At 39.4% G+C, this 20,032-nt stretch overlaps 1 protein-coding gene across 1 annotated transcript in view; it reads left to right on the forward strand.

The window, feature by feature from the left end:
• The first annotated feature begins 7 nt into the window (after positions 1 to 7).
• The window catches only part of LOC119908693 (serine/threonine-protein kinase D3-like), a 50,305-nt gene continuing 30,280 nt past the window's right edge, over positions 8 to 20,032 (forward strand). The window contains exons 1-2 of the mRNA XM_038726526.1: positions 8 to 331; positions 1,563 to 2,164. Of these exons, the coding sequence (XP_038582454.1) occupies positions 1,868 to 2,164 (297 nt within the window). The 5' untranslated portion in view covers positions 8 to 331; positions 1,563 to 1,867. The remainder of the gene's footprint in view (positions 332 to 1,562; positions 2,165 to 20,032) is intronic.

Raw genomic sequence — 20,032 nt, forward strand, 5'->3', positions numbered from 1 at the left:
GAGCGGTAGTTTGTTTCTGTGTGTTTGTCGCTGCGATAATCAGATCCGCATGAAGCTGGAGCTGCGTTGATCCGCTGCATGTCCGGGAAGTTTTTGGGGGACAAACGAGACAAGAAGAAGTCTGAACGTTTAAATCTGCCTTCTTTTACTTACCCCATCCCGTCTCTCTGCACAAGGCCCGGGGACCGAGTACAGCGGACGAACCGGGGCGGTGCTCGTTAAATTCAGCCGTGGACCGGTTCGAGCTGCCGCTGGATGGGAGTTTAACACACAGATATTTCATCTCGTCTACTGCGCCGATGGAAGCGGAAAAACCGCCCTGTTCTCAGAGGTAACGGTGGCTTTAACTTCTCTTTTTATCCGTGTGAATCTAGTAAAAACAACCTGCAGGAGCGCAGCCTGTTGCTTTATGTTCAAACTTTATGCAGTTATAGGTAAGTTATTTTAACATCTCTTCCTCAATGAGCGAAAATCCAGATGTTACTAGCAGAGATAAGCTGCACGTGTGAAAATCAACCGTGCAATTATTATTATTATTATTATTATTATTTATTAGGATTTGGTGTTGTGTGCGTTATTGTTGGTCCCCTGGCAAGTACAGGTGAGCAACAGGGAGAAACATGACTAACAATACAGAGAATAAAGTTGCAGGAGTATTAATGGTCACAGGGTAAAAAAAAAAAAGAGTCACATTTATGTTCATCATCATGAGTCACATGGATTTTAATGTGTTTTTTAACTAAAATCCTCAAGTGTCCTTAAAATCTGGAGTATTTGGGATGGGCCATGAGTTTGATATGAGCATTTGTTAGAGTAGGTTCAGGGAAGCTCAGACTTGCTGTATGTAATAATACACATGGCACGTCTTCCTGTCTGTTTTAACTGTAAAGGCTTAAAGGGACCGTTCACCCAAATTAGCCTGAATAATATGAGAAAATGTGTTTATTTGTCTTTTTGATAATGTGGTTGATCCCAGATTTTAATTAATGGTCAGCAGATGTTTAACAAATCAAACGTTAACCATAATGTTCTTGCAGAGTTATAGTTTCTACAGCGGACGCCTAAACTCTGCGTGGTATAGTATAGGATTTGGCACTATTTGAAATGAGACTGTGCTATGATGTGATATAGTTCTCGCAGTAATATAGAAGTGAGCGAAGGAATTTTTTGACTTATGCCATTACTGATTTCTGAGGGTCAATTTCTCTGAACTTTAATTTGAAAGAAGACCGATATGGGACAAGGTTTTCTGTGTTTGACTAATCTAAAGAGAAAGGCCATACAGTTTGTAGTTGGAAGCTCTAAAAATGAGTAAATGCATTTTTATAATACTTTTTAATGACTTTACTGCACTTCACACGTCAATGACCCTTTTGTGTAGTTGAATTTGTGAAGACTTAGTTAATGGATGAGTTTAAAAGTTATTGCAGGGATACCAAACTACTTTTATGGTAAAGGGAGTAACTACAACAGTTCTATTCAAACTGTAAATGTTTTATACATAGGAGAAGATCGACCTTTGTAAATTTATTCATTAATGTGTTGTCTTTGATTCTCAACAGATGCGGCTTGTGGAAACGCTAAAGAGAAACTGCAGCAGGAGGCCTGATGATTTAACTGTGTTATAAAGTTGAACTTCCCAGGATCCTGAGCTCTTTACTCCAGATATTTTCTACATGAGAGATGCCCGGCAGCAAGAGGAAACCTTTCTCGCAGGATTTTAGTGGTGAGAAACGTGAATCGAGCCAAACAAGGGGACAGAAAACGCTCGGCTAACCAACAAACCCGAGCAGTCGGACACTTTCTTTGGATGTCGTTGACCTACGCCGCCTTTCTCCTGCCCGGACGACGTCACAGATAGCAGACAATGTCGGCCGACAACAGCCCGCCGCCACCGCTCGCCTCGCCGCGTTCTTTCCCAGCCCTCCCTCCGCATGCGGCCCCACCCACCCCGTCGCCATCCCCCAGCCCGCCCGCCACCCTCTGCAGCCGGCTGTCCAACGGCAGCCAGACGGCCCCCAGCCCAACAAGCTCACGATGCTCCGTCCATGGAGTCTCGTTCCTGCTTCAGATCGGACTCACCAGAGAGACGGTCACCCTTGACCCCGGAGACCACTCGCTGTCTGCTGTCAGGGAGCTCGTCTGCTCCATCGTGGATCAGAAGGTACATTTTGACTAATTTAATTTGGCTTCTGATCTCTGATTGGAGGTCATGAATGCTTATGTTTGTTACAAACAGAAGTTTTCTAGTAATCTTGAGAAAACATAAAATTACGAGGTCCTTGTCTCATAAGTACAGGACAAAGGTCTTGTTATAATCAGGAGGTCTTGTTATGATGAGACAGTTTTCTAGGAGCTTTAAGATACAGTTCTCTTATTTATCTTAAAGCTGAGGTCAGCAACGTTGGATAACTTGCAAGAGACGGCTAGCTAAAAGTATCAAACCGAAAAACGCCCATTGCCTCCCTTCAAGCCTCCAATCCAAAGCTATTCCACATGTTCATGTAGGGCCAGAGTGCAAATCATAATCCAGCCCGATGATTGGCTGGCGGATTTCTTTTCATTTCTGTGTCAGAGCATTTTATTTATCGATTTCTGTCGGGATGTAAAGAGAATTTAAACAAATATAACAAAGGAAATTCTTCTGAAATAAATTGCTTAACCCATCTTTAAGGCACTGACCAAGTTCATGCCTTATCTTCGCCACATATTTGGCTCTAGAGGCCTGTTGTTGTGCTGACAACTTGCACTGTGTCTTAGTGAACTACTGCCATTGGTGAACTTAGCTGGCGAGCTAACTGCTAACATAAGCCAGCCGGGAAGATGCTGGTGCTTTCTGAGGCTCTTTCTATTTTCTCTGTACTGAGCCGTTGACTTTATCCTTGGCTTTTTGATGTCAGGATTGTACATCATTTAATTTTATTAAGAGTTACCGCAGAGGGAAAAGCAGAATGAGTTGAAAGAGTTTAATAAAAAGATGTATTTGAATAATTGACTCTTTTCCAGTTACTTAACTGGAAAAATGAGCAGCCGAATCCTTAGAGATTCTTTTAGTGCAGTCAAACGCAGAACAAGACCATTTTAGGCGACCACAATGTCATAATTAACTTTCATGAACTGAAAAAACACTGAAAGGGTCAAAGTTCGAAAACCCTGACAGCACCCTAAAACAAGTTCACGGCGAGTCAAATATACACGGTGCAGCTGATATTTGCCTCTATCCTGATTGACAGTTCACCATAGTTGCGACTTGTCAATCACAAGGTAGCCACGCCCTAAAGCATAACCTGCTTTAATGTCTATTTTCTTCTAAATGGGATTATAAATGAACATCATGCTGTGTTGAAGAAGAGAACGATTTTTAGACCTGCAGGTGTCCGCTTGCTCTTTTCTCGGAACTGTCTGCAAACAATTTCTCTTGGTATTGGTGAACTGTGCAGATTTGTGCGTTCACCGAAGTAAAATCCACCAATCGTGGTGAATCCATTGGCATTAATAATGTTTTTCGCTTTAAAAGCTACTCTAACCAGGCCGTAACTACGATAAAACATCCCACATTTTTATTTTATTTTTTAATGTGTTAATAAAACGTGAAAGGTTCCACAGAAAGGTTTTCAGTTTTGTAGTCGTGACCAGTTATTGCAAAGCTAGTATGACTTAGCATCTTGTAATTCTGATGAAAGACTTCAGAATTATGAGATCTCAAAGTCATAATTAGGAGAAAAGGTCTCTGTGTTCCTTTTTAAATCTTCCTAAATCCTTTAAAAAAAACATCACACTGTTTTTTTAATCTGATTGGTTCAGATTCAAACTGACTAATTGTTCTAGTTCAGCTGATTTGGATTTGGACGCAGAGTTTCGTAGTAACCGGCTGATTCTCATGTAGTTCCGGCATCTGCTCTCAGCTCGACTTTTATCTCTCACCATCTACTGGTTTTACCGCTTGCACTTAATGCACCACCTGTTTTTACTGCACTAAATACATTTTCTAGCCCACCGCTGACACACACTCACACTCACACCCACACACACACACACTCACACTCACACTCACACTCACACCCACAACCTCTTTGCAAAACCGATATGTTCACCTGTTTTGCAGTGCATGATGGCGCAGAGAGAAAAACCCAATGATGCTCTCATTTGAACTTCTTCCAGTAACTCTCACTGTATTTTCCTTGATTGACTGATTGGCTGGTTGGTTGTTGGATGAATTTATTGATTGTTTTGACTCGTCATCCAGTCTGTTGAGATATTTTGCTCTGGACCACAGTAGTGGCCAGACTAACCAACATCACCTTTCACATGCAGCCTTGTTGTAATACTTCTCTCTTGTCGCCTCTAGTCATTGACTGAGGAAAAATCTTCTCACAGGGAATGTCACTTCCTGGTCGGTGTTGCAGTGTCAGCGCTCCCCACTTCCTGCTTCACAGCTGTGTGTTTAGGGTTGCAGCGGTCTCACCGTATACCGTGGTATAACAAGTGCAGTTGTTATACCATGTACCATGTGCTTATCAGCGTCATTGAGTTCTATTGTATTTGTATTATTAAAAAAGATATATTTCAAGTTTCATGTCTAGACGAACATAATATTTTGTGTTTGTTCAACCAAAAACCTTTTGATGTCACTTTCTCTGTAATTGATTATTATAATAATTGTGTAATACCGTGAACCGTGAAACTATGATGGTTATCATACCGTGAAAATCTCATGCTGATTCAGCCCTAGTTGTTGTTGGATGAGCAGCAGTTTGTTTCTCACTGTGTAAGATGACTAGGGATGCAGCGATTACCGTATTTCACTATTAACTTTAAAACATCACTTAGCCTAATTAATTGTACAGGCTCCGCTACACCGAGTGTTTCTGCTGCATTTAACAAAAAACACAAAACGGAAGCAAAGTTACACGAGCGGTGCCCCAGTTTAAAGTGCCGTGCTTATCAGAGACATGGAGGCTACTACTGTACACTGGCTAAACTATGGCAGATGGACCAAACTGCGAAGCTTTTATTTGCATCAACGCTGACCAGGGCGTTCAAAAACTTGCCGTTAAAAGGTTGCTTTTTTTGATGCAACACCTGCGGGATGACCACCCATCTTTGCATGCCCAAGTAAAGGTACATAATAACTGAGTTAAATGGCAAGTTGGTAGGGAATTAAATATAAGCATGTCAGTGCCGTAGAGGTGAGATTCGAGCTTTCAGTGCAACGTTAACAATACAAAGCAGATGTAACCTTTCAGACCCACCGCAACGACAGTCCTGCTGCGCTACGACGTTTGTGCCGCGCCATGGGGGTTTGAACTTGCATTTCTGTTATTATTAATAACACTGCATGAGAGATGTTCCTCATTTTCACTAAAACTTATACCAATGGATGAAGAGTTGAAGACATTAACAGTTTATTACCCTCCTCAATAACAATTTCCATGGCGGATAAATAAAGTTAATATTCATCTTATAGTAATAATACTTATATATTATAGAAATATAATTATAATTAAATATTAAAAATCAGTTTATTACTAGTAATTAATGCATAATAATTGTGAAACCTTGATTATCCGTACCAACAAAATCTGTAATCGTTGCATCCCTAGACAGTACACTGTTAATAAACCTGGCGGGTTGAGAGTAGAGCTGCAACGATTAATCAAATAATCAGTTAGTTAACTATTAAATTAAATCAACTATTTTGATAATCGATTAATCAGTTTGAGTAATTTTTTTTTAAAAGAAAGATTTTCTGATTCCTGCTTCTTAAATATGAATATATTTCTGAATATCTTTGGGTTGTCGACAAGACGAGGCCTCTGAGGACGTTTTCTTCGCCTTTGGGAAACACAGATTGAAAGTTTTGACATAATGAACAGATTAATTAATTATTAATAGGTAGTTGTGGCCCTAGTTGAGGGTCAGTCATGGCAAACATGTCTCCAAACTCTGTAAATCTTTTTCATGAACGTATTTTTAAAAATTCAAACAAAGATGCTCTTTAAAAGATTTTCTGAGAGCTGAACTTTATATGGACAAAATGAACTGATTGCTTTTTTTCTGGAGATGAATATGTTCAGTTCATCTGTGTGTTTTGGTCCAGCATCTAGTGGTTCTCAAGATTTTTCACGTCAAGGACCCCTAATCTGATATATTGGACCACAGACCCCCGTTTGATAAGATTTGCTCCCAGGGTCGCCTATCTGATAGCATTTTTGCTTTTAGATGTTTTATTACAGAAAGTGTATGAAACCCATGACCAAAATATTCTTACACTCTGTCTTTGTTACTTTTGGATGGAATTATAGTGAAAATAAATGATTTCCCTTTTTGTTGGACCCTGCCGGTCTCTGGACCCCACTTTAAGAACCACTGATCCAGAGGACCTGCAGCTAAAAGCATTTCAAGGATAAAGTAGCACAAAAAGGAAATCAGAAAGAAAGGACAAGTACTTGAGTACCTAAATGTTACTGGTGCTTTGTGACAGATGGTTGTTTTGGACATGGTGATGTTACATGTGACTGTCACAGCTACTTGTTTTCTTGACGGATCTAAAACCTCAGAGCAGAAATACCCCTGCAGGAACCTTCAGCAGTGGAACTAGATCCCAGTTTGGCCTACAAAAAGGACGTCATCACTGGAATTTTCTTCTTCTTCCTGCGTTTGTGTCCACATCATGGAGCCGTGAGCTCCGTCTGTAGGTGGATGGAAGCTTCGGGTTTGATTTACTGTCGTTACGTCACCTCTCTGCTGCCGTGTGTGTGGTCAGGAGAGCGGATGTTTAGGAAGTAGGGAAGTTCCCCTCCCCTGTAGGTCTTACACGTGAACCACCCCCAATGTAACCACACACAGGTCCTGTCCTGAATTGTGTAATGATCAATGTTTTATATATCAGTAGTGACTCAAATGGCTTTGCCTACAGAGGATTATGTGTTTTACTGTGCAGAGTGAATATTAGACTTCAAGTGTTCATTGGGTGGAAACAAACATGACTTCTGTTTGCTAACACGTTAGCTAGAACAACTTTATAAGGTGACAGCGTATTAGTGGGCGACGTGTCTGACGTAGGAGTGTGCGATATTAACAAAACAAATATCCTGTCAGACAATACCCATCGCCTTCACCTGCAGTTTCAGATCCTACTTTCTGGCTCCGGGTTCAGATTCCAATAGATACAGCCGCTCATTCATTCCTGCTTCCCTCTTCTCCTTCTAAACTCAGGCCGGGGAAGTAAATAAATTAATAATTTAATAACGATGATGTTGTAATTGATGGGGTGGACGATGATGATGTTGATGGTTGTGAAAATGCTTTACGATGTTGCAGACCGTGGCGAACTATGTGGATTTTGTTGTTTATGGTGGACATTGTCGTCTATGTTTTTACACGTAGCTGCTGAATTGTAGGCCTTTTTATACATCCGTGTGGTATTTTTAAGATTGCTTTCAAGTTGATTGTGTAACTGATGTCCTGAAATTTAGCACTTTAGTCTTGCAAGAATTGCAACCCGGAGCCCGAAATGTTCAGTATTTTATTTATTTAATCTTTTATGTCTTGCTAAAAAACCAATTTCCCAAAGCGGACGAATAGAGTTAATGTCAGGAAGATATGTTTTGGAATTTTGGCGATAAGGAGATGATATTTTCCATCCTTCAAAAATGTGTTTGTAAAACGCTAATGTTGGATAAGCTTGCTCTTTCTTAATAGGATATTAATTGTTGCTTACTATTGACATTAATGGGACGGGTCTTATTTATTTACTTAACACCGAAGTATTCAAGTAAAAACATAAATTGAAATCACCAGAGCAAGTATTACTGACATCAAACAGTGCAGTTATGAGTAAAGCATTTCATCTGTCGCTGTAGCTGCCAGTTCTGTTGTTGTAGTGGCTTTGAAAGAAACCAGACTTTTGTGCTGGTATCTTGGCTGGTTCAGGTCTGTCATCAACAGCTGACTCCTCAGCCTTTTCATATTCTTGATATTCCGTGCGGTGGTTGGTTTGTGGTCTTTAACGGCAACCGATTTTTCCACCTCCTTTGCAGATTCACATCTTTTCAGCAACATCCGTCTTTTTAAAGCCAAACCAGCTTGATGCGAGTGAGGCTGATCTACGTCTATAGATTCAATCTAACGTATTCCTCGAGGTTGGTGGCGTGTGTTTTATCTCCTGGTGCTGTTTGTTTAGTAATTGTAACTTCAGTCAGTCATTTTACTCGGGGGATCTGTACTCAAGGTGCGGTCGGCGGTTTATCTGTGAGTTTTTCAGCTTGTTTATTTCTGTGATGATATATGATGCATGCCGCAGTGACTGCGTGGACAAGGTGTTAAATTAAGATATTATCGTAGACGATACATATCGCACACCTCTAATCTGACAGTTTCTCAGTGGCCAAAAATCAGTTAATGCAGCTTTAACATTTAAAAATTTGTATTTTTTGTCTTGAAACAAATGAAAATCTTGCATTGAGACATTTTGACTGAGCTTTTCCTATTTGTTTTGATTATTGTGAGATAAATGACCTGCGTTATGAAGTCACGTTGGCTGTTTTTATAATTTGTTTTTAGCAAATAAAGTATCTCACAGATCAGGTGGATTTTTAAAAGAGAGAAAGTCAAACATCTATGTTTCAACCACTTTTGCAATTAATTATGTTTCCATAGAAAAAAAAAATCTTCCTGTGTTTCTTTTCTTAACCTACTTATATTATTGTAAAACATTTCTTGTCTTTTCTGATTTGAAAATTGCAGAATCGAATGTCATGTAAATGTTTTGGGACTACTTAACCTCAGATGTTTTTTATTCAGTCATATGATTTCTCACTTTGTCATCTTGCTGATTTATTTATCCCCCAGAAAACAAGCATCAGTCAGAGAAACTTGAACTTGACTTGTATTATTACAGTTCAGTTTAGTTCAGTGTGCTTTATTGGCATGAATGTTTAATTTAAATAATGTGGACAAAGTCAAAAAAGTTTAGTTTAAGTTAAGATTTATTCAATGAAGACTATTATTATATGTATATATATATATATTACGAGCAGGCAGGTGTCCTGATTGGATCTGTTCTTCTAATGTTTATTCTTGTGTTTAAAGTAAGTGTACCAGCCATTTTCCTGAAAACACAGTATCACACTCAATCCCAATCACTTGTTTTTCATAAAAAAAGGATTTTGTTCAATCAATATGCAAATAAATGAATAATTAGGTCTGAGAATGTAAAAATTATTAAATTGTTAAAATGTAAGATAAACAAATACAGTCATAGGAGCTGAAAAACAACAGAACTATTTTTTAAAACATAACAGCATCTGTTTCATCTCTCGTCCCCGGCAGCGTGAAGCACCCGAGTCCTCCACGCCGCTGGTTTCCACGGTTACCAAGGCCAGGTGGTGTTGATAGAGAGAGAGAGAGATGTCAGTGTTGTTGTATGGACTCTCGACCCGCCTACAAAACTTTTTAATGCTCCGCTAATGTTGTATTGGAAACTTATAACTGCAGCTTGAGTGATTTTCACCTGAAGGATTTTTCACTCACTGCTCATATTTTATTCTTTCTTTTATTTATTTATGGGTTGATCCACAATATAACAGTGAAATACAGGAGTCATATATTGCTTTTGTCAAAAGGAACTAAAGGGAAAAACAATCACTTTATTTGTGAGTTAGATGAAACCTTGTAAATAAAGTTAAAAATCTCTTTATAAATAAGGACTACATTCATGTCTACCCAAAATGACCTCACTCTGTCGCCCAACCAGCCAATAGCAGGGCTCAAAAGGCAACATCACATCAATCATTAGAGCTTTATGCCAACCTAGGCACAGTGGTGCCTTGAGCTAAATGCTAACATCAGCATGCTAATATGCTCACAATGACTATACTAACATGCTAACATTTGATAAGTAGCACTAAATACAAAGTACAGCCGTGGCTAATGTGGATGTCATTAGTTCTGCACTTCGTGTTGGAGAGTTCGTATACTTTATATACTTTATCTGTACATTTGTACTTTAATCTTGTTTTGTTTATTATTATACCGTCTTATTAAATACAATTTATTTTGAACGGAAAAGGCAGAAACAATAAAAACTTGGCCACAACAAAACACTAAAAGCATTTTTATGTGATTTTGATGCATTTAAGGTAAACATTTCTATCCGAGAGGCTGATATACACCAGCCCTGGTGAAGAAGGGATCAAAACATTATGATCAAATGATCAAATTCCTCTTTCTGTATTACTCGCATGTTCCGCTTTTTTCTCTGTGTTCAGTATGTGTAAATCATGCTTTTATGTATTGATTAGTTTTTTAAAAGGTTAGATAAGATGAAACTACAATTGATAAAAGCCGAAAAACAAAAAAATGGTCATAAACCATAAACTTATTAACCATTGAGGATGTATAAAACTGGATTTTATTAATGAAATGAGGTAGAAAAGATGAATTAAGGAAAAATTTGACGGCTAAGTTTATCCAGAAAGACCAAAACTACGTAATATGTGCAGGTGGTGCCTTATTTAATGCTGTATTTTAAAAGGTGATTTAATGTTAAGTGAGGAGGTTTAATCCCATAATTTATTTTCTTTTATGTAAGACGTTGAATTAACAACCATTAACAGTGTCTGGCTGACTCTCACTCTCTCTTTTACCTTTTTAAACCCTTTTTACTCGGCTTAACTTTACAAACTCCATTTGTCGTCTCATTATTAGACAGAAAATCCTCAGAAAAGCAACAAGTTTCCGGTTGAGCTGTGATCCTGAAGCGCAGCTGCTGTCTGAAACTAAATCGTGTTATAAAATCACATTTTATCCTGTGACAGTGTCTCTTTAAGTTCTGTGCCCTGCACTCGTTCCTCTAAACTGTCTACCATAACATTTGGGGTGAAGTCTTAACGAGTCTCAAACTGCAGTTCCTCTAACGGCCACTAGAGGCAGTTACAGGAAAACTTTAACTGTATTTAAGTAAACGAAATACTCCGAACTTCTCAGTCAGTAATTTTATTCCACAGGATGTTTGTCTCAAGAACCTATTTAATTTCCTGAAGTGGGAGTCTTGGTGGCTCTACTACAAGTGTTATGATGGAGTTAGCTTGTTAGATAAACAATACATGGATATTCATACTTTGAAACATGCAGGCAAAATGTCCTTAATTGTTCATTGAAAGGTCCCAATGTCAACGACAGGGTGTAGGTTGAAAATATTAGATTTCTAAAGACCCCTTGAGAAATATAAATATGAATTTTTTTTTATTTAACAAAAGAAGCCAAACTTCTCAAATGTTAAATGTTGTCTGAACACTGGTAGTCATACAGGAACAGTTTGCCTAAATAAACATAGATAACAATAGTGGCTCATGTTTGATATAAATCAGGAACTTTTTGCTCAGAAAATAAGAAAACAAGCTTACAAATCTAACTCGAACTTCTGTACAGCGTAATAATAACGTTGTCTTGGTTTACACTGAATCAGTCAATGAAGCTGTGTTGATTGGACGTCTAGATCTGTTCTTCTACTGTTCTTGTGTTGGAAAAATTTTGCTCTTTAATTTAAAGTCAGTGTAACCAGTTGTCTTGCTTTTAGGAACTTTCTTTAAAGAAACATAAAGTCTAAAACTGGCACAATTTTGATTTAAAGAAAACACGATTACAAATCTATTTCAAACTTCAATAGCAGCTATCTGTACTTGACAGTCTTTGATACCCAGGACTACAGACACCTTTCAGCTGGTACCAAAAACCTGTTGAGGCTCGATTAAAAAAGCCCCACAGGTGTAAGAACTGAAGTTTACTGTGACTATAGTTACACAGTACCAGAAGCTGCTTTAAGTAGTGCACTAGCAAAATACTGTACCTCGCCAACCAAAGAACTTTAAACTGTTTCTAAACGAGAATCAACTTGTTTAAAGAATTTCTCCGTTATTCTGTTCTACAACCTACATTCATGGATTTGTTTGGCCGATTTGTAGCAGTAAAACATGCTGAACAGTAGTATTCATTTGGAGTTGTGTTTCTGGTCACCCAACGAATGGAAGTCCTATATTATTTTAAATTTTCAGCTCTTTAGCTGCTAAATGCACTGCTATGCTAACCATGAAATAGCTAACTTTGTCGAGTGGTGTTTTTTCAGGGCTTTTTTCTTTAAACGTTTATAAACATAATGATTTTAGTAGAAAGGCTGACATGTTTTTTCTCCACTACCTTAAGGAACTTAAGTGGTTTAAATGGCATTTTATTGTTTGTGTGTCTCTCTGTGGCTTTATTCAAGCAAGCATGTGAAAATTGTTTGTTGTACATGTTATTTTTATGCACTTCTTCTTACTGTTCTTCTGAAATTAAACTTTTATAAACTTTGATTTATGAACTTTGAGTCAAGACGGCTCTTTATTGAGCTGCCTGAAGCTGAATCCACCTTCAGCGCCTTTTTGTTATTAGTAACAGCTTTTCGTCCACTGTTAAAATTATTTTAACAAGGATTATTTCCCCCCTGAGTTGAGCTTTGCAGGTTGTGTAGCGTCCTGGAACTGGCAGACGCAGTACAAACTGAAGAATTTGATAGTTAGAGCTTGTTATGGAACAGCATGCAGCCTTGGAGGAAGTGCCTTCCTGGAAGTCTGAATTCAGCATAAAAGTCATTGCAATGTTGAATCATAGCAGTGCTAAAGTCACGTTTAAGATTCATCCAACTGAGGCCCCGACGGAGCCCGTGAATGTCTTGCGCTTCACCAGCTCCTGCTGTACCTGTCTTTCTGATAAGAATCAGGAAGTGGGTTAGTTTCCGTCTCACTGATGTCATCTAATCAGAAACAGGAAGTAGTTCTGGGTTTAATATTTACTTTGCTCTGTCTAACAGGTCAAATCTAACTGGGATATCTGATGCTCATTTGCATCCAAATTGTCCGGCGGAGGGACATCATGTAAATGGGTCAGCAGGTCCGTGTGCCGCGGGGCTTTAAAGTTGCATTACGTCAGATTTTTAATATCTCGTATGTGTTGGAAAAAGTACTCTTATAAATAGATAGGGAGATAGTTAGATCTCCCATGAAGACATTGAGCAGAACTGGAACCAGTTTCAATTGTTAAAATTTATCAAAGGCTCTGAAATATTCTTAGATTAAACAACTTTCCTGTTAAATCAAAGAAAAACGGTTCTGGACGTAAGAAATAATACGCGTGTGTGTGTGTGTGTGTGTGTGTGTGTGTGTGCTTGTATGTGTTTGTGTGTGTGTCAAGACCAGCGGCTTAGGCGGCTGTCTTCCTGTGGTCGTCCATGTGACCTGAGGTCACAGTGGGCGGGGGAGGTCGTTACTTCCCACATTGACAGTTTAGTCTTATCTCACAGGGTTCACACTGAAGTTAATAATTATAAATACTTGATTGTTTTATCCCGAGAGACTTATGATGAGGTCAGCAGAGCTATAATCACTTAATAATCACAGGTTATTAACAACAATAAAGTTTTCTCTAATATAAAACCCTTGCTCTTGCAGTTTTTTTTTAACATTTAAGAAAAGTCAGATCTTGAGGCTAAATACAAAATAATGCGGCTCTTCAAAGCAGATTTTGTTCTCTGTGAGTCTCTCCTGGTGTATTTCAGGCTTTCCCACAGGTTAATCTATCATTAGGTTTTGATAAAGATGAGTGAAATACTAAAATATAAAAAGTATAGTTTTATTGCTAGTAGTGCAATGCAGCCCTGTGCATGCACCTTTTGTTACATGCAGAAGAATCGGCTTCACAAAAGTTTTATTTTAGGAAGAAAGTCCTCAAGACAAATTTTGTGAAACACTGAACTCCACAAGTCTCTTTAAGAAAGAGAATGATCTTTATCTGTGTAGAGAAACATTATTACCTCATGTAGACTGATCATTGACTAGTAACTACATTGGCAAAGTTTTTCTTTAACTTTAACCTAATTTTTCCTCAGTTAAGTGTCACACCTGCCGGGAATCTCCAAACGATTTCATTTCTCAGTAAAACAGGGTGGATGTGTCCTTCCCTCAGCTGGAGTTTGCAGAGCAGTTTGTTTCTTCCTTTGTGGTTTTTGTGCAGCGTATGCGTTTTCAGTTTTGGTTCCTTGTTTTGCATCCCAGTTACTGGTTCAACTGACAGTTGAACCAGTACTTTTATTATAGTAGAGAGATCTTAAAGGAAAACAGGTGTTTTTATTTTGTTCCGTAGTGATCATGCTGTCTCTGTAGTTCTGCATGTACATCTAGTAAATCTGTTAACATGGTTTTGGGGTCCATTGTTGGATAAGCAGGATATTTCCTGCTGTTTTGAACTTCATTACTGAAACAGCTCAAACCAGCGTGGTCCCATCTCATAAATCACAGCCTCTTTGACTCTCAGCTTTTAGTTTCTGTGGCTTTGGGGTGATTGTTTTTTGGTGTTCGTGTTGCTGCTGAATGAATCCAGAGGAAACACTGAGGTCACTTTAACGCGCACACACACACACACACACACACACACACACACACACACACACACACACACACACTTACACTGAGGTATCTGAGGAGGAAGCACTGTGACAGAAAGCGTGTGTGTGTGTGTGTGTGTGTGTGTGTGCAGGGCAGTGATTTATTCAGTGTGTGTTATCCTGATAGTGACGCTGTAACACTCAGGATGTAAACTCTTGTCTTCTCCCTCTGTTGGTCCACAGGAAGAGCAAAGCACCCACCTGGTTTGTGGTTCACTTCCCTGTGTGGCTTGATTTTAAGGGCATCTTTGTCCCTTTTAGTAATCTTGATCTAGACTGAAATATAACCCCTGGTACTTTTTTGGTATCACCTCCATCGATGTTTCAAGCAAGCTGAGGCGATTCCAGAAGGTGACTGGTCACGAGACATAAAAACTACATGTGTAGAATCAGCAGTTAAATCTGAAAAAACACTGAAAAAGTTTGATGACTTTGCCCCAAAATCAGGTTTAAATAGCGTTTTTCCCAACCGGTTATTCTTCTACTGCGCACGGTAGCACGTCAGAGGAACCACACGATTAGCTTAATATGTTTACCGGCCCAGCTGTTAAAACAGCAAATTGGCTTTCTAGTGGGAGGGCGGGATAACCACCGTCTTTGCCGTTACGGGCTTTCTTTCTAGAGTTGTATCGTGTCTTCTTTTAAAACATCTCTGGGTGCATTTACAGCCGAGCTGCTGTTGCTAACGTTAGCTCAGTGTAGGTGCTCAGTTTGTTTTTAGTTTAGGATTCCTTTGGTGTTGACCGTTCACGAGGTTTCTTCTGGGAGCCGCGTGTTGAGGTGGTACCGTCCAGTGGAAAAGGCATGACATTGTGTACAGACATTAATGGTCCCCAGAGGATGAATTGTGGGAACTTTTGTTGATCCGCAGATTTTTGACTAAAATCCTGCAAAACCAAAGACATTCCCATCAGTCTCAGCTGTACTTTGTGTACAGACTCAATTTCACTGTACAACCTGTTGTAATGTGACAAATAAGTCTACCTTTTAGTGTAAAAACAAACAAAACCTCACAGTTAGTAAAAGACTCACTTTTCTTTATTGATTCAGACGTGTGTTTTTTTCCATTTGTAGCATTCAGGCCTGATTTCAGCCTTTAACAAGTGGATATAGGAAACTCCCACACACTGACAACCTTGACCCACTCAGCGCTGCTTCCTGTTGTTTCCTGAGCGAGGTGACAGAGAGAGCGGATGCAGGGAAAACGACCACGCTGCTGTTTACCTTCATATTTCCCATCAGTCCCTTTTAGCGTCGTCCCTGCAGGCTAATTGCACGCGTACGATAAAAGAGTTGAAGAGTTTTATTGGAGCTGAAAGGCTTTTAGCTTCCTGCAGCGGAAGACAACGGCCGTTTTATCAGTCTCCGCTCTAGTGTTTTTATAAACGGATGTGTGAGAAAGAATGAAACGATAAGTTGCTGTTTGTCAGTCTATATTAAAATAAATGAGATCTATGTTCTTAATTTGATACTAAATAATGATACCAATTACTTCAAATCATGTATATCTTAAAGCTGTAAGTTTTCCCAGGAAATTATTAAGTTGTCTCATATAAAATATAAATTAATAATGCATTTATTCAATGTTTCCAACAAGATATTATAGCAGAACCCTCTGATTAAGCTAAAGTGAGAATATAGTCTTATTAATATAAGACTAAGAACTTTCAGGGGAAAAGAGCAGACGTGCTGCATCACAGAGTAACTAAATTTATAGCGAGATAATTTCAAAACGATGAGTGTAAAACATTAATCTGCTACTATTTTGAGAACTGATTACTCATTTAAATAATTGTTCATGCAAAATATCAAACATTTCCCACTTACTGCTCCTCAGTTGATTTTTGTTGGTAGTAAACTGAATATCTTTAGGTTTTGTACCTATGGTTGAACAAAACAAGCCATTTAAAGACATCACCAACAACTCTGATATAAAAAATTAGGGCTGCACGATTTGGAGAAAGTCGTTTTAAAGGTGCACTGTGTAATATTTAGAGGAGGATCTAATGACAGAAATAGAGGTTGACCGATATGGTTTTTTTCACGCCGATGCCGATACCGATCTTTTGAAATCCGGGTCGGCCGATGGTCGATTAATGCTGCCGATTTATTTTGGCCGATATTTGGCCGATATTTGCTTGGTTTTTAACCTCTATTTGCACCGAACTGAAGCACAGAAATCCGCGTTGATATTCGGTGCGGTAGATAACGGTCGTTAAGGTTCCAGTGCCGTATTAGCACCGGGTCTGTCTGTAGCTACCCGTTAGCAAATCAAAGCCAGTCTGTTACTAGCCTATAGTGCGTTGGTCTCTTTTTTATTACTTATTTCTCTGCATTGAGTGACAACCCTCTCAAATTTAAGACACACAAACAGAACAAATAAAAGTCTCAGATTCACTCTGTAATTGCAAAATTATTGCTTACTAATTGTGACATGATAGCAACTCTTCTGTGATAATGCAACTTCAACTACGATCCAAATTAGTCGAATGTCATGTGTCTTATTCAGGTTTTTTCTCGAAGTTGGCATTAACATATCAAAAGTTTTTAATTAAATATAAAGGAGTAATAAGAATTGAATCCTTACCGTTAGCTCCTTAGGCACTGGATGAGGTCTGCTGCTCACTCGGCTGGAAAATGACTCTAGCGGCAGCGCGCGTCAAACACGTGTTCCACGACAACACTAGGCTGCCCACAGATGCGCCTGCCTAATAATCGGCTTGATATACTTGGATATTGGCCGATGCCGATTATGTTAAAAATGCCAAAAATCGGCCGATTAATCGTCCGACCGATTAATCGGCCGACCTCTAGACAGAAATACAATATTATATACAAAACTATGTTTTCAGTGGTATATAAAGACTTCACTTAATGAACTGTTATGTTTTTATTACCTTAGAATGAGCCATTTCTATCGACGTACTTACATGTACTTACACAAAATAACAGAGGTTAGCCTGCTTGTTATCTTCCATTTTCCCACGTGGCCTCCTGTGTGCACCTTCCAACAAGCTCTGCATCCCCCAGTCTAAACTTCTGAGACTCACGTGACCATACACGCCACACGCTCTACTTCCTAAACACACTGATTGGTCAGATCTTTTGTGAGTAAGGATAATGAGCCAACTGCAGTGCAAACAGAGACTATAGTGTCCCACACATAGCACACCTTTTTGTTTAATTAAATCGCACCGTTTTGCAGTTATGTAATTGCACAGGGCGACATCGTGAATGCAGTTGCGATTAGATTAGTTGTGCAGCCCTGATGAAATATTAATTGAGAAAATGATCAGCAGATGCATTGTTAGTTGCAGCCCTGATCACATTGTACATTTGCTTTGTGGTAATTATTCGAAGCGGCACGCTGCAGTGTTGGATGCCCCTCCAGACATGTTATATTATTCCTTGAAAAGTAACTGTGTCTGCTAGGGTTTCCTCCATAGACCAATGGGCCGTGACATGTTGACAGCCAGGTTTGTTATTTTGGCATTGGCAACAGTCAACAGCAGCCTATATTTTGTCCTTAATAAAAAGCAAACGAGCAAACCCAGCTGTCATCTCGTAGCTTCTTATTGTTAAGAAGTTCTTACATCACATACCAGAATTGGTAACATGAACCTGTAAGAAGTATACACAAGTGAGAAGTATAAATCATGTTTGAACAACTTCATGAAGCAGGAAGTATGTTATTCTGTGTTCGTGGACCGGATGTTGAGGGTTCTGTCCTCCCTTTCAGAACCACGAGTACTGGGCTCCACAAACACTTAGTCTCTCTGTTAATGGCATGAGTGCCGCACAGATTAAGAGAGAGTAGAGTCCGATAGAGTCCCCATGGCCGGAAGAAACGTGGCTCCCTGCTCCAGCTCCTGCATCAGGGTCAAAGTTCACTGTAGGGCCTGGAGGTTTTAGCCTCTTGTGACCCTGCCAACCAAAACTGGACTGTGTTTTCTTCAGAAATGTGGTTTCAGTTTGATGAGGGAGTCAGAGAAGAGTTGGAGAATGTGAAAGGGTGTGTGTGTGTGTGTGTGTGTGTGTGTGTGTGTGTGGAGGTTAAGCCTGGTTAATGGAGGATTAACCATAAAGAGCGGATCAGTGTGTATTAAACACACACTCTTGTCCATTAGCAGAACTCTTAGTGTGTTTCTCTGCTCACCTCGCTGAATGCAGCAGCTGACGCTCTAACGTGGTTGGACGGAGCCCATATGTTTCGTCATGGCTGCTGAACCAGAAGTATTTTCACTACTGGTTCAGACCTCAGTCCGCATGGAGGATTTTTTTCAGGTTCCTGCTTTGTCATGGTTTCATAGCTGCTGCAGAATGAGAGGACAGACATAGAACTATTTGAACTTTGTTACTTTTAAAAACTATTTTTTCATTAGTCAACAGAAGAGACTGGTTTAATAATAAAGCAGAAACAGCTTCTCTTTCATACATAAAATAAATTATTTATAAGACGGTTGATGGTATGCATGTTAGAGGAAACAACAGAAAGGCAAAACAACCACAAAGACACAAAGCAACCACAAAGAGAGGCAAAACTACAAAGGGAAACAAAACGACCACAAAGAGACACAAAATGACCACAAAGAAGCAAAATGACCACAAAGAGACACAAAATGACCACAAAGAGACCACAAAGAGACACAAAATGACTATAGATATGCAAAATGACCAAAAAGAGACACAAAACGGCCACACAGAGACACAAAACAACCACAGAGACACATAACTACTACAAAGAGATACAAAAAGTCTACGGGGGGGAAATTTCCTCCTAATATGAACTATGAGCTCTTACTAGTATTTATTGCTGCTCTTACTAGTATGTATTGTCAGTTATAGATCTGTATATGATGCTCTGTTGATGCTTGTATGTTCCTCAAATGTAAGTCGCTTTGGATAAAAGCCAAATGAGTAAATGTAAATGTAATCCATTCGTGGGCTTTAGTTCGATAACCATCACACGTCTGCACAACAAAGCTCGTCCTAGTGTGTGAGAGAAATCTTCCAGTACAGAAACATGAAACATCAGAGTCACTGTTCCCTCTCTTTCCTTTGGGATCAGACTGTCCTCCACTGTGTTCCCGTCTGTCAGTGTCTATTTGTTTTGAGTGTTGGTGTGTAGCCATGTGGTTAATGACTGCTGGGTGTCGGTGACAGGACCTCAGCCATAATTCACGATGGACGTTCTGTATGTGTGCGTGTGTGGTACGTCTTAATGCTATCCGTGCAGCATCTGTCTCGTCACAACCTGTCTGTTGGGTTTCCTGCAGTCAGTGTATCGCTGCAGGATCCATGCTACCTGCATGCTGCTAACATCCTGCTAACACACACAGCCGCTCGGGGCAGGAAGCTGCTCCATCTGCCTGTTTGCAGGCTGCAGAGACTGCTGAAACTCAAACACACACTTTACCATAACAACATACACCCTTCACTGTGATATGAAAGAACATTACTCTTGAGTAATGGTTGAGTCATTGGCATGAGGGCACAGAGAAACATCCCTGAAGGATCAAACCGATGATTTTCAGATATTATTTTAAATATTTT

Source organism: Micropterus salmoides, unplaced genomic scaffold (genome assembly GCF_014851395.1).
Source record: "Micropterus salmoides isolate LMB-PRFRI ecotype aquatic unplaced genomic scaffold, ASM1485139v1 Ms_hic_scaffold_18, whole genome shotgun sequence".
Lineage (NCBI taxonomy): Eukaryota > Metazoa > Chordata > Actinopteri > Centrarchiformes > Centrarchidae > Micropterus > Micropterus salmoides.